We start from the raw sequence: 15,489 nt of genomic DNA on the forward strand, positions 1-15,489 counted from the left end.
AGTGTCAGAATTTGGCACCAACAGCAACCTTGTGTCAACAGTCCAGGGCTGGCGGCGGTGGCGCAGCAGTTTGGGGAATTTTTTCCTCGGCAAACTTTGGGCCCGTTAATACCAATCCATCATGGCTTAAACGCCACAGCCTAATGAAGTATTATTGCTGACCATGCGCATCCCTTCACGGCCACGCCCACCTCCCGATGTCCACCCCCAGCACGATAATGCGCCGTGTCGCAGAGCAGAACGTCGCCTCAAACAGCTTTCATGAACACGACCTTGAGTTCAATGTTTCCTTCCCGGTCACCGGGCCTGGATCCCACAGACCACCCTTTGGGGCGTGACGCGGCGTCGACGTGCAGCCGGGAAAAAAAAAAAACCCGCGGGAGTCGCCTCGGAGAAGCAATGTTTCCCAAAACGTCTTGCGGAGGCCGTGTCGAGAGGAGTTTGGGCTGTTTCGAGAGGAAAGGGTGGCCCCACCCTTATTACCATGTTTCTAATGAAATGAAAGTGAAAGTGTGTGTTTGAGCATATATATATATATATATATATATATATTGTGACCCCCCCATAAAAAAAAACAACAACCATCAAACCATGTAAAAACAATCGGATTAAAAGGGTCCCTTGGCGGGCGCGAACCCCAGTTTGGGAACCCTGCTCTATTCCTTTAAAAAAAAAAAAGGAAAACCAGAAAACGAGCAGAGGCGGAAAGAGCCTAAGTGAGCCGAGCAGCCCGGCGGCGTCACGCCTCACGCCCCGCCCCTCGGCAGCGGCTCCGCACTGTCTCCGGCGCCTCCGCTCCCACAACACGGACCCGCGACCTGGGGGAAAGATGGAGCACCGAGAGGGCGACTTCAACATCCTGCTGGCCACCGACTCCTACAAGGTGAGGCGGCGCCGGGCCGGCGTACGCGGCCCCGCAAAAACGGGAAAACCGCGCGGGCGGAGGGGTGGGGAGGGGGGGGACGAGTCAAGGTGGGTTTTTTTTTTTTTTTTTTTTTTTACATCGGGTCCCAAGGCCACCACCACCACGACCACGCCGCGTTCCACCGGGTGTCCGGCGGGGGAGCACCGGCAGGCCACGGGGGGGGGGAGGGGAAGGGGGAGGAACCGGGGGAGGAGGAGGAGAAGGAGGTTGGGACCGGGGGGGGGGGGCTCTTTCCCGCCGGCACCGGCATCCCCAGCTTGAAGCCTGGATGTGGGGCGGAACCTCCCACGTTGGTTCTACCTGCTCGGTTAGCATGCTAGCTAGCCGCTCACCGAGGGGAGGAGGAGGAGGAGGAGGGGAGAAAAAGAAAAAAAAAAAAGGCGGTTGGAGCTAATGCTAACCCCGGGCTAGCAAGTGGACAACACGGAGCCGGTGCAGCCGCTTTCCACGGGGGAGAATTGAAAGTGAAACCGGTGGACTTGGGGTGTCTCGGGGCGGCGCTTCCTCCCCCCCCACCCACCCACCCACCCCCCTTTTCCTCCTTTTTCCAAATAAACCACGCCGCACTTTGTTTTAACCTCGTCCCGTCGCGGTTCGCCGCTGTCCAGTTAACCGCTTATAACGTCACAAAACGACCAAACCACCACCCCCCCCCCCAAAAAAAAAACGTTAACACGGCGCTGTTTCTGGTTGGCACTGAATTAGCACAGCCTTGCAATTATGATCTTGCAACACGATAGTTAATTTACATTATGTATGTACATTTGATAAGATATATTTTATATGAGTGTATTTATATATTCTATCTATATATTTATTTTTTTATTTTATTTGATTTATTTTTCTGGAATATGAAACATTTTCACCAGACGAGGCAGTGGCGCAGTGTTCAAAAAAAAAAACAACATCCCCAAAAAACAAGATAAGATAGTATTCAATTTACTATCTATTACGATGTATTAGTTTTGTTTACCTCGGTGCGGGGGGGCGGTTTGGACTTGGATCCGCGTAATACGTGAGTAAATAAATAGGTTTGGACGTTCAACCGCTGCTTATGCAAACAGTGCACGATCACAAGAACTAGGAAACACGACCACAGAAACTCACGAAGGACTGTGCAGTTTCCAAATTTCCACCGCAATTAACTTCTCATCACTGATCCATAAATGGATTAGTTTGCTGATTGAACGATCACTTGGATTTGGCCAGATCTGTAAAGTGTGTGTGTGTGTGTGTGTGTGTGTGTATTTGATGTCTACACGTGTTAAAGTACCCAGCACAGGACAGAAGAGACATGTGTGTGTGAGGTAAACACAAAGTTATATTGAAAAAAAGAGCGCTCAGTGTTTTGGTTGATCACCGTGAGCTCCATAGGCCCTGGTTCTGTATTTCCTGGCGTGCCGGTTCAGCAACTAGAAATAACAAATCCAAAATAACCGATTTGCTCTGGAGTCTCTGCAGGATTAACGCCGCAAGCTTAAACTTTAGTCTCCGCCTCAGTTTATGGGTGTACTGGCTACTTACCTCCTGCAAGAACCAAGTTTTTATTGTTTTGTCTCCAGCTGGTCCATAGTTATTTGTTGCATCTATATAACAGTCATAATGATCTATATAACAGTCATAATGATCTATATAACAGACATAATGATCTATATAACAGACATTTTGATCTATATAAGAGACATTTTGATCTGTAAAACAGACATAATGATCTGTATAACAGACATTTTGATCTGTATAACAGACATAATGATCTATATAAGAGACATTTTGATCTGTATAACAGACATAATGATCTGTATAACAGACATTTTGATCTGTATAACAGACATAATGATCTGTATAACAGACATAATGATCTGTATAACAGACATAATGATCTATATAACAGACAATTTGATCTTTATAATAGACAATTTGATCTATATAACAGACATAATGATTTTTATAACAGACATAATGATTTATATAACAGACATTGTGATCTATATAGCAGTCATTGTGATCTATATAGCAGACATTGTGATCAATATAACAGACATATTGATCTATATAACAGTCATAATGATCTATATAACAGTCATAATGATCTATATAACAGACATAATGATCTATATAACAGACATTTTGATCTATATAAGAGACATTTTGATCTGTATAACAGACATAATGATCTGTATAACAGACATTTTGATCTGTATAACAGACATAATGATCTGTATAACAGACATAATGATCTATATAACAGACAATTTGATCTTTATAATAGACAATTTGATCTATATAACATACAATTTGATCTATATAACAGACATAATGATTTATATAACAGACATTGTGATCTATATAGCAGACATTGTGATCAATATACCAGACATAGTGATCAATATAACAGACATGATGATCTATATAACAGACATTGTAATCTATATAACCGACATAGTGATCTGTATAACCGACATAATGACCTATATAACCGACATAATGATCTATATAACAGACATTGGGATCTATATAACCGACATAATGATCTGTATAACCGACATAATGATCTATATAACAGACATTTGGATCTATATAACAGACATAATGATTACAAGTCTTCCAAATACTTGTTCTGACACAATCTATAACCATATTTACTAAATAATATATAAAAATCTGCAATGAGTGCAAAATATTAACCGTGACCATTACAAATCTTGAATATATAATGATACTGAAGTCTTGTGATTTTATGTCATTGGGTGTTCTGCAAAACTCCCTCAGAACCAAATTGCTTGGTGTAAATGATCTCAGAAATGAAAGGAGATTACTGACCAGTGAGTTGGGTATGGGCGGTAATACAGATTGTTGTTCACACAAACTTGAGATTGACAAAGCCTCTCGCCAGCCCAGAACTTGATGTTCCCTCTGTTCATGTGGAAAGTAGGTCATCTGTGATCCCTGACTTTATTTTAAAGTCATTTAAAAAAAAAAAGAGCAAAGTGAGGCTGATTATGGTTATATTGTCCCATCCAAGGTTGGGCGTAATCACAAAGTCTTCAGTTGTGCTTCAAAATGTGCTTCAGTTCTGATTCCACTGATGTCCGACATTTCTCATATATTTTAAGAATGGCAATTTGAAAAAAAAATATGCCCATCAGTGATGTCTTCTCCCAATATACTGTGTCATTGGTCTTAAATGGCTGGTTTTAGACGCTAGAAGGCCTATTCGCCATCTTTCACAGGAGCTTGGCTACTTGATCCCCTCTGTGGCCTTGCATTGAGCTAACACAGTTAGCGTGCAGCCTGTTGCTATCTGTGTACTTAACACAGAGGGGTGAAATTGGTATTGGACCTTTTTATGAAACTGGATAAGATCGATAAAGAGAAATTTTCGCGAAAGACTGGAGCATTACTTTGAATAAATCTGGATCATATGCACTAGCGCTCCCTTGTAGCAAGAGCGCCGTTGAAATGAGTCATGCACATTCAGTGAAAGCGCCCCCTGGTGCTGCTTGTTTATTTTCCATCACGTTTCATGACTCAGCGCTTTGGTTTTGGGTATCGCCTCTCTCCTGATGATACACACAAATTGTATGTAAATAATCCCATTGTTAAGACATCCAGTTTCCCTCTATTAACTAGTTGCCAGTCTGACCCCTTAAATACCTCAGTCTTTGGCATCGAGTTTATGTCAGTGTGCATGTGAATTTTTTTGCGCATGTCAAATCAGCAAATAGGTGAATGTCTATACTGTCTATATAATGTACATGTCACAGTGCATTGTTCACGTAGATCCAGACTGACCACCTGAGCAACATTTACAATGTCCAAGAATCCTGTTCATTTATATGTGTTTCTTTGACAGAAATTGTAGAAGTTTGGCTGTGCTGGGTGATTGTTTGGTTCATGTAGGGCTAAAATGTATTCATGTACCGTTGCATACACAAAAGGTGGAACTTGGCTGAAAGCCTATTCAATGTCACAATGAAATGTAGCTGCTGATTCAATATGTGATTGTTTTTCGGTTCACATTTTAGGGGGGATTGCAATTCAATATGAAAATATATTATACATTTTAAATATTTCTAAAAACTTAATTATACAAGCGACACATCTAACTCCTCTTTCCCAAAGTTCTTTTGTACTTTTAGCATGAACTTCTGCGATCAAAATGTCATTAGCAATATTCTTTCAATGACTACAGGAGGGCTGAGCGGTGTAGTGTTATAGTATTGTTCTCGTGATATAAGACTAGGGATGTAACGGTATATCGTTTTAAGGTTTACCACGGTATCAAGCAGCCACGGTTCTGAACCGTAATCCTTTCCCTGTAATACCGCGCCCACAGTATAGATTTATGCAAAATTGAACATGTAAACTTGAATTCACCCTCACTTCATGTGGCTGCTGCACAGTAGCAGACGGCCAAATGTTGTTCTAATCCAGCCAATGAGTCATATACCCAAGCGCCGCATTCCGGCATATTTGTTAACGCGGCAGAACAGCTTTACGGCAATATTTTACGACGCGTTGCTGTACGTTACTCGTGCGAGCAAGTGGAAAGGAACATAGCGGAACGTGGCGCGTCGGGAAGTTACTCATTGGATGGATTCTTACAACATTTGCCTGTCTGTTACCGCACAGTGGCAACATAGGTTGATGTGAATTGAAGTTTACATCTGCCATTTTGCAAATTTTGATAGATATTTTTATGTCGCTTATTTTGTCTCTCTCTGTGAATTTGAGAGCACCATGTGTTTTTCTTTTTAAATATAGAATATTTGTTAATTGAATATACAGAAAACTAAGGGGGAAACATTAATAACGTGAATACCGTATTCCACGGTACTTTGGTAGATGCCATATCGTCTTGTGAAATTTCCTACTGTTACATCCCTATATAAGACAAGATATATCTGGGATTTTGGTTATCGAAATATCGCAGTGTAGTCAAATGTTTTTAAATCTGCATTACAGTAAACACATCAGTTCTAATCTAATCAACGCCTCAAACTGCTGGTACATAATGTGCACATTACTAAGGACTGTTTCCCAAATATTTTGTCTGTAAATGTCTTATGAAAGCACAAAATCTTATAAAAATATTCATATCGTTGTATTTGTCAAAAAGTTGTGATATTTGGTTTTTGTCCATATCGCCCAGCCCGGTTCCAGGAAGAACACCACGGAACTGAGCTTGTATTCTTTCTACAGCTTAGTTGAATAATCACCGTAGATGTTAAACCGTCCTGGCGCTGACCCAAAGACGCAGATGCAGATTCGTTAAAACCAGTGTGTGAATGCCGTGAGCCAAATTATTTGTAAGAGATGCATTCTGCATTGGCAAAATAGAAATGTTGTTGATGGTATATCCAAACATAATGCCATAGCTTGTTTAAGGTGCCTGTAAACGGAGCATGCACCAGCACCCATCTGTGTCGCTTCAGTGATTTGTGGTTTTAATAGTGTGCTGCGTGCGTGCGTGTGTGTGTGTGTTCGGGCGTACGTGTCATGGTGTGTATCTTGACTCTATTTTGAGTCCTCTGAAGCCCAGAGGGAAGGACAGAGAGGGGGTCAAGGAAACTGAGTAATACACTGACATTTAGTCTTTCGTCTTCTTGCCAAAGATAAATGGTGTTTCGTGGGTTTGCCCCGGTTAGTTTAAAATCTTAGTTATGATTCATAATGGCCTCTACTTTGGCGTCCGGGTTGATTGTTGGCTTTATGAGTCTTTGTATTTTGCATTATTTAAGCAGAGAGTGGAACTTGGTAAGGGAAACACAGATGAGGAGAACCCCACTTGCTTGTGGGTCAAAAGTTGACATGCGTTAACATTTTTAAATTTTTGACATTGTATGCGTCGTATTATTTGATATTGACAATAGAAATGATTTGAAGTGAAACTGACTCAGGATAGAATAACTTTGTTCAGTTATTTATTCATTCACTTTAAGTGCCATCTTGAACACATAAGGTCAGTAAAAAGTCTAGAAAAGGTATTTAATCAAAATGAGCAAAATGTAGACTTTTATTATGTTTAAAATATCTGAAATTTCTTTTTAATGGTTGTACAATTGTTGTGTTTCTAATAGGAAAGCAACATTTCCATGGGTGTATTCATTCTGACATTGAAGACATTGCCTGTCGCCCATTTTAGGCTCAGAACCATCTAGAATTTGGTGAAAACCTTCCTTGAGCTACCATGAGACACTACCCCAAAAATACATATCCATCACAGTTAAGGTGTAGATTATTCTTATTTTTATTTGACCGACTCAATATTGGTCGTAAATTTAGCTAAAACAGACACTAAAGAGGTTGTAATGCCTTAAATGAAACAATCTACAGATAACCTTAAACTCAACTTTCGATATTGGCAAATCTACACACATATTTGTATTATATTTCAGTCCGCACATTGCCTACGTTGGCTCTCTTTAGACATTTGGAAAGGTTTCAGAGAAGAGTTGTGGCGATAATCTATGTCCTAAAACCCAGGTTTGTTTCAAAGACACATTTAAGGGGCAGTTGCAGTGCACATCCCTTATTGGGATGTTTGTATTAAGAAATAAAATGTGTATATATACAATTGATAAATTTGATCTGTTGAAAATCTTTATTTCCTTTAGCTATGGACGCATGCAGCTGTGTGTGGATTGTATGCGTAACTTATTTTGGACTGCTGCCTTTTCAAGTCACCTGACCGCCTCATAAAAGAGGTCACTGAACTTAATGTCAGAGCAGACTTCATTTACATGTAAAACCTCAAGAGCGTCCAAGGTCCCTCTCTGTTAAAATGCCAGGAAAAGTAAACAGATTCCTCAAATTCATAACTGGAGCTCCAAACGTGTATTTGTATTCGGATGGTGTCATATTGTGTCCGAGAAAGTGTCTGTTTACTGAAATTCTGTTAAATCTTTCAAAGTCCGATGTGTCGTTCAGTTTCGCTTTCCTCTTAAGTGGGGTACACATTACGAGATAATAAAGCCGATTTGGGCCCCCCCCCTTTCTGACAATTGTGAGCAAAGTTCTGATTTCTGGGGGGATTTTTTTTGATGGTTCTAAAGATTATCTTGCCAGATTATCCTGCGGTGTGACGTATGTTATGAGGGGTTGTTTTTTTTAACTTAAAATAATAATAATAATTAATATAAAATATATGTTCAATATTTACGATCCAATATCCTGTGTTGTCACATGGGAAAGACCGGTGGCCAGTTTGGAGCCACGGTGGCCGAAACTGAAGAAGTCATAAAGACAACAGCAGCCATGGCGGCAACTGCGAACGCTCCGAAGCATTAAGCTCGCAACACGTATGGTCCATGTTCACGTCATTTCCATAACTTCATCCATTGTTTTTTATTTTTCGCTTTCGGATTTGCTGTACAAAATAGTGCGTAAAATAGCATCGCTAGTTCTAGCCTGTTGGCCACCATGTTTTTTAACTCTAAAGTCATGTTTGATTGCGCCAGATTTCTGTTTTTGAGAGTCGGGATTCTGGTAAGCTCATGTAGCCACACCTCCATGTCACACTCCGTTTGGCTTGAAAAGATTAGGACTCAGGTTGTTGGTGAATGGAATCTGTTAGTGTGTGGTGTGCTTTGTCTTTGGGCAAATCATTGCTCTCCACACACTGTTGGAACAAAACTGTTGCTGTAAATTTATCATGATATGTCGCAGTGTGTGAGGTCTCTCACATTTTCAGTATCTGTTAAGATTTAGAGACGTATCAGCCACAAAGTGACCAGGAGTTAAGCAGGAAATTGCAAAAATAAAAAAATGAAATCGCCTGATACCAAACATCAAGTCTCTGAGCAATCTCCTCTTGTGAAAGAGGGATTTTGGGCAATAAAGCATTTGTTCTGCACTAAGTCCAATAGAAACCTTTTGTTAAGGCTTGAGGCCCAACCTGGGCCATGGTATGCTTGATACAAGCTCTGGATGGGTTTTACAAATACTGTTATAACAATTCAATATTATTTTATTCGCAACCTTTTTATAATAACCTGTTTGCGTTTTTAATGTTTAACTCAACGCCCTCTCCTTTACGGGAAAAGTGTTTTGAGATAAAGTGCGTATTCCAGTCCGGTTTTATCAATGAAAATGAATCTGTATTTTGTTTTCCACAGGTAACTCATTACAAGCAGTACCCCCCCAACACCAGCAAAGTCTACTCCTACTTTGAGTGCCGCGAGAAGAGAACAGACCCCAGCAAGAACAGGAAAGTCAAATATGAAAAAACTGTCTTCTACGGCCTACAGTACATCCTCCACAAATACCTTAAAGGTAAGGATAAGTATTTGTTATTTATAAGATGAATCCATTAGTGAGCTTACTGGTGACTCCCAGTTTGCAGGACGAGGTGTTGACAATATAAGTTTTCCTGTCTTGAAGCCATACTAGCCTGCAGGGGAAGTCTTTAAATATTTGTGACTTTTATTTGACAATAATTGATTGCAAGAAAACCGTTTGCCAAATCTGAGATCTCCACGAATGCCGGGTGAGAGAGGCAGATGGAGGCAGAATGCATCTTCCTCCGACACTTAAGAGGATTTCATGGTGGGGGAGCAAAAAAGGCCAAGAGGACCGTCGAGCAAGGCACAGGAAAGAAAGGCAGAAAGAATGAAAGAAGACAAAAGGCACAGCTGCTCTGTAATTATCTGTAGTGGAGAGGGAGGCTGCCCCCGAGGAACGTCAGTCTGACGGGAATGTTTAAGCATTCAGTCATACCTTGAGACCATTCTAACCCCCCTTAACTACTTTATAAAACTGTATCCCATCACCTAGCTATCAGGAATGTTTAACCCTCTGCATTGTTTTTTTTGTTTTTTTTATGAAAACATCCTGGCAAGTAGATTCTCGATGTGGATACAAATATAACTTTTCATTTGTGGCGCAAAGTCAGTCATTACAATGCAACCTTACTAACCTGAGCCAACTAGAAAGAAAAAGGGACATAAAGAATGGTTTTGAGTGCTGATACAACTACTCTGTTAATCTCGGGAATACAAACTTGTCACCTGTTGGCAATATTCACCTTTTTCATTTCCAGTGCATTTAAATATATCAGCCACAACATTAAAACCACCACTAATAACCACTTATATTGCGTAGCTCCCCCACGTGCTGCCAAAACAGCTCTGACCCGTCGAGACATGAACTCCACAAGACCTCTCAAGGTGTCCTGTGGTATCTGGCACCAAGACGTTAGCAGCAGATCCTTGTTCCAGCCCATCCCACAGAGGCCCGATTGGATCTCACCCTAACCCCGGGCCATCCACATGATGTAGAATAAAACGTGATTCATCGGACCAGGCCACCTTCTTCCAATGCTCCATGGTCCAGCTTTGATGCTCGCGTGCCCATTGTAGGCGCTTGCGGTGGTGGACAGGGGTCAGCATAGGCACGGACCGGTCTGCGGCTACGCAGCCCCTTACGTATCAAGCTGTGGTGCACTGTGTGTTCTGACACCTTTCTATCATAGCAGCATTAACTTTTTCAACAATTTGTGCTACAGAAGCTCTTCTGTGGCATCCGACCAGAGAGGCTAGACGTCGCTCCCCCATGCACGTTAATGAGCCTATGGGCGCCTAACCACTGCACACCGGGAACACCCCGCAAGAATGCCGTTTTGGAGGTGCTCTGACCAATTGATCATCAATTTGGCCCTTGTCAAAGTGGCTCAGATCCTTACGCTTGTCCATTTTTCCTGCTTCCAACACATCAACTTCAAGAACTGACTGTTCACTTGCTGCCTAGTAAATACTACCCCTTGACAAGTTCCATTGTAATGGTATGAGCAATTTTATTCACTTCACCTGTCAGTGGTTTTATTGTTGTGACTGTTTGGTGTATGATTTGTGTAGATCAGGGGTCTCAAAACTACCGGCCCGCGAGACAATTTTATAGGCCCTCCCACATCTTTGGAATTTGTGTGAAATCCGACCCGTAAATATAAATATATCATTTTCCCCATTAATTTTTTTTCCACATTCTTTTATTCCAGAGTAATCATTTAATTTCCTAGCAAGGCTGCAGAATCGAAGCAAGAAAATTGACTTTTTATCTCACATTTAACATTTGCCAAGCTTTGCCCAATTGCGCAACTTGTCACCATAAGCACTTAAGCTTGGACCAACAGTGGCACACCTGCCACCTTGCACCAGGGCTTGACCCGACTCAGAAAAGGAAAATACATTGGATTTGAGGGTTGATTTAGTCTGTGATATCATAGTCAAGTGCTACAGTCATATGAACATTTTTAGGATTTAAACACATTAAGACAGCCGCATATGATGGCAGATGTGCAGATATGTCGGAATCATGTGTCTGAATAATGACACAGCAGCACACAGGTATTTCTGGTTAAACAAAACTATAAAACTTCTTTATTTAAAATGTAAAATAAATGTGAACATGTAGTAAACAAATTGCTTTTCTTCCACCAATCAGGTCCTCCCTCTGCTCTCTGTATTCTTGATTAATCCTCGCCTTGAGGCCTCTTGGAAAAGCTAGGACTAGTATTATTTAGGGTGACACTTATATCCTTACTGTGTAACTTTGCTAAAGAGAAAGGGGTGGAACGCTGACAGGTTTTCGACAACTTTGAACAACTAGCCTCCTTTAACACACATCTTGAGTTTTATACCTTTGTGAACTGTGTTGGGGCCTCGTTTAAAGTGTTTCGGTGAAATAATGGTTTGTGTAATTTTATTCAAGACAATGTTGTAATAGAGGCTGACTTTAAGTAATTCATAATCTGCCGTGTAAACACCGGTTTGATCAAAGGAATCCTCTTACTGTTTCAGGATGTGAAACACGTTAAGCTTTGCTACAAACTGCTTAAGGCGCATTGTTCTGCCACATACTGCCTGTTTCCGGGTTGCGAGAAACAAACCTTTTCAAAATTAAATTAAGTCCCAATTCTTATAAATAACTTTGCTTAAAAAGGATATTACGTAGTGCGATACGATCCTTGGAGCCACTCTGTTTGCCACTTGACTGGCATTGTACTAGCCCGCTATTTTCCATCATCCATTCTGTCAAAGTATTTGTTATTTTTACTCATGCAGCTAAATACTATATTATTGTTTTCTATATCCAGCCAATAGGTAGCAGAACATTTGGTTTATCCCTACATGGGAGTTCAGTTGGCTGATATGTCTTGTCTTCACCCCAGACCTGCATGCCAACAATAAGCCCTGGAGATAATTAGACCTCACTAGACCTTCAGCCACCATAAGGCCACAATCCAGCAAGCACCTTATACATTCCTGCCCTCACCTATGGCCATGAGTTTTGGGCAGTAACTAAAGGAATGAAATTGCAGATTCAAGAAGACAAAATGAGTTGGGTGGGTCTCTGGGTTCAATCTCCATGTGGTGGCGAGGAGCTCAGTAAGACCAGGAAGTGTAAATCCCGTGGGGGCTCTACCAGGGTGTGGTGGAGGTTTTTTTTTTTCCTGGCAACCCCTAGGAATGTGACTTAGGGAACGGTTATCTGGGCTGCTCTGCCTAATCCACTATCACCGTAACCCTGACGGGGCAAAGCCATTTTAGACTATGGATTGTTTGTGGAGGCGGTGGAGAGGGCCCGACAATAACTGTTGCCCAATTGCCCCTGGCAACCAGATTTGGGCCATTGTCAACCATCTTGTGCGATCTGATTGCCCAGTTTTCAACCACTTAGAGAGAGGGAGAGGGGGAGAGGGAGAGGGGGAGAGAGAGCCCGCCCCCTTACCGTGATTTCAATCTTGGAGATTGCGAACGCTATTGTAGTGAATACTGACCAACTGCGGGAACGAGGCCGAGAACGGGTGATGCACGATGAGATGCTTGACACAATACGCCGCGCTATTGTACACAGTGTAGAATACCGACTGGTCGGCGAGCTGGTCGAAAGTCTGAACGGTTGTTAAATAGATAGTTTGTTAAGTGAGGAGGAGTACCTGTAGTTATATATACACAAACGAACAAATAAACATAGTATACCTTCCATCAAGGAAAATTTGTTATTGTGGGGTGGTTTATGCCGCCACATCTGTCTTGGTTCTAGGTAATTGGGCTTGGGATAAGGATAGCTGTACGCCTGTTGCTTGTACACACAGGGGGAGAGCCTCTGTCATTGCAATGTTCCATCTGCCCCTGGCTTGTCCCATCTTGTGTTTTTGCAAAATCTCTGTCGGTGTCGGAGGGACCTGAAATGCCAATCGGGTAGCGTGTGGCTGGCAGATCTGCCACAATGTTCCAACGAGCATCAAGCCTACAGCCACCCTGATCCCAGGCCCGATTACCTAGACCCAAGACAGGTGTGGCTGCTTAAAGCACACCACCCCCACGCCACAGTTAGCGTCCCATGGAATGCCAAATATGACAAGAACAAGTGAGAATATTTAAATAGTAATTAAAATAATAAAAGATAATTGTCACTCAAATATAAAATGATTGAAATTCTGCAACCATCGTGTCTCGGAAACCAGCTGATGCATAGTTGCCATCCTGGCAGCCACTTCTAAGAGTTAGTGTCGGGCCCTGGAATCTTTCTATCCTTTTAAATCATACCCAGTCTGTGCAATTCGCATTGCTTTCTGTATCATTCCTGATTTGAAAACATAGCAAAAGTGTGTGTGTGTGTGTGTGTGTGTGTGTGTGTGTGTGTGTGTGTGTGTGTGTGTGTGTGTGTGTGTGTGTGTGTGTGTGTGTGTGTGTGTGTGTGTGTGGACAAAGATGCCCTGTTAGTGTGCACAGGACACTCAGTATTTAATTACCATGGTGGACAGTATAGTGGCATTCCAATACTCTGTCTCACACATTTATCTGTCATGTCATCTGTTTGTCCGTCTATCCAAATATTGCTCCTTGTGTCATTTTTCTATCTATTAAAGAGTGAAATTAAATGTGTAATAAATAATGATAATATTATTGTTCTCATGCCTCTTAAAAAAAAAAATGTACCTTGATTCTAAAGAAACTGAACCACAAATTGGACCAAAAGTCTCATCAGTGTCACACATTTTACTGCAAAATATTGTTCTTACCCATTTATTTTTCAATATGTCAGGTGTTCTACTCCCTTTCGCTGTTTTTAATTCAACCATCCACACGCTTTTTCACCCACACAGGGAAGGTGGTGAGTCCAGAGAAGATCCAGGAGGCCAAGGAGGTCTACAGAGAACATTTTCAAGATGATGTTTTTAATGAGAAGGGGTGGAACTACATCCTGGAGGTAATTTAGTAGACCAGTGTTGAGAACAAGATATGACCTTCCTTTCTCCTGACGTGAGGATTTTTTTGTTTTTTGAAAGCTACAGTTAGTCTGATGGACATTGGCATCTTGTAATATCCAATGCACCGCGGTTAGGTTTCTCTCCCTCTCTCTTTCTCTCTCTCTCTCTCTCTCTCTCTCTCTCTCTGCATACTATGCTTTTTCACCGAATGTAGTGTCTCATTCTGGTACTTTGTATATGCTTACTGGAGGTACCATGGTTTGGGATGTACTATACACTAAATAGTATGCTTTATGCCATTCCGGATGCAGCGATGGTTTTCTGTCCTTCTCTCCGTCTTTCTCTATTTCTTTCTTCTCTGTCTCGCTCTTGCTCATTTCCTCGCATAGACATCCTTATAGACAAATATGTAAATTCAGAGCATCCCCCAAAACCCTCCTGATACACATTAAGACTACACATCCTGTCTGTTGCTAATCGGAAAGTAGCCCACAGCATGCACACGCACACACACGCACACCCACACACACACACACACACACACACACACACACACACACACACACACACGTGGATATACAAGCACATATACACAAATACAAACACACACCACTTCAAATCTAATTAGCAGAAGATTGAATTTGGAGCCAGATTTAGTTTGAGGTCTCCTCAATGTCCTTTGAAACTACAGACTTGCTAGCACCAAGGTCACATTTTTGGGCCCACCGCAGAAATTTTTAGAAAACTGAGAATGTTAGCGATGGAAGATCGACAACCAGACACATGAAAGAGACTTAAAAACTGTGTCTGTCTCTGTTTGTCTCTGTCTGTCTCTGTCTGTCTGTGTCTGTGTGTTAATAGAAATACAAGGGCCATCTGCCCATTGAAATCAAAGCGGTCCCAGAAGGCAGCGTGATTCCTCGAGGCAACGTTCTCTTCACAGTGGAGAGCACAGACCCCGAATGCTACTGGCTCACCAACTGGGTTGAGGTAAGATGTGAAGGCCTCTTTCTGTCACTAAAATCCTTTGATAATTCTTTTATTTTTATTTAAATTTTTTTTTTAATTTTGGTGCCAAGAGCAGGCAGCTATTGTAGAAGCCCTCATCATGTGATGGCCTCCGATGCTAAAACAACACAGTGATGTCTTAGCTGTCATCACTGTGAAGCGAGACCCCTTGTGGCTTGTTGCCTTGCTCAGAGATGTTTCATTCCCATGGAAACTCCATGTGTAAGCCATTCTCTGTTATTAGACAGTTTGTCGGGATTAACGTTCTACGGATACGAGTCCGTTATTGTTTTTCTTCTTTCCTTCTCAAGATTGATAAAGGCAGCGAGTGCTTGAACACTTC

The 15,489-nt window shown here is 41.8% G+C and overlaps 1 protein-coding gene across 1 annotated transcript in view; it reads left to right on the forward strand.

The window, feature by feature from the left end:
- Positions 1-807: 807 nt before the first annotated feature.
- nampt1 (nicotinamide phosphoribosyltransferase 1) overlaps positions 808-15,489 on the forward strand; it is a 31,721-nt gene continuing 17,039 nt past the window's right edge. The window contains exons 1-4 of the mRNA XM_080022220.1: positions 808-883; positions 9,043-9,199; positions 14,034-14,137; positions 15,000-15,128. Coding sequence (XP_079878346.1) covers positions 830-883; positions 9,043-9,199; positions 14,034-14,137; positions 15,000-15,128 — 444 coding nt within the window. The 5' untranslated portion in view covers positions 808-829. The remainder of the gene's footprint in view (positions 884-9,042; positions 9,200-14,033; positions 14,138-14,999; positions 15,129-15,489) is intronic.

This window comes from Zeus faber, assembly GCF_960531495.2.
Source record: "Zeus faber genome assembly, chromosome: 21".
Taxonomy (NCBI): Eukaryota; Metazoa; Chordata; class Actinopteri; order Zeiformes; family Zeidae; genus Zeus; species Zeus faber.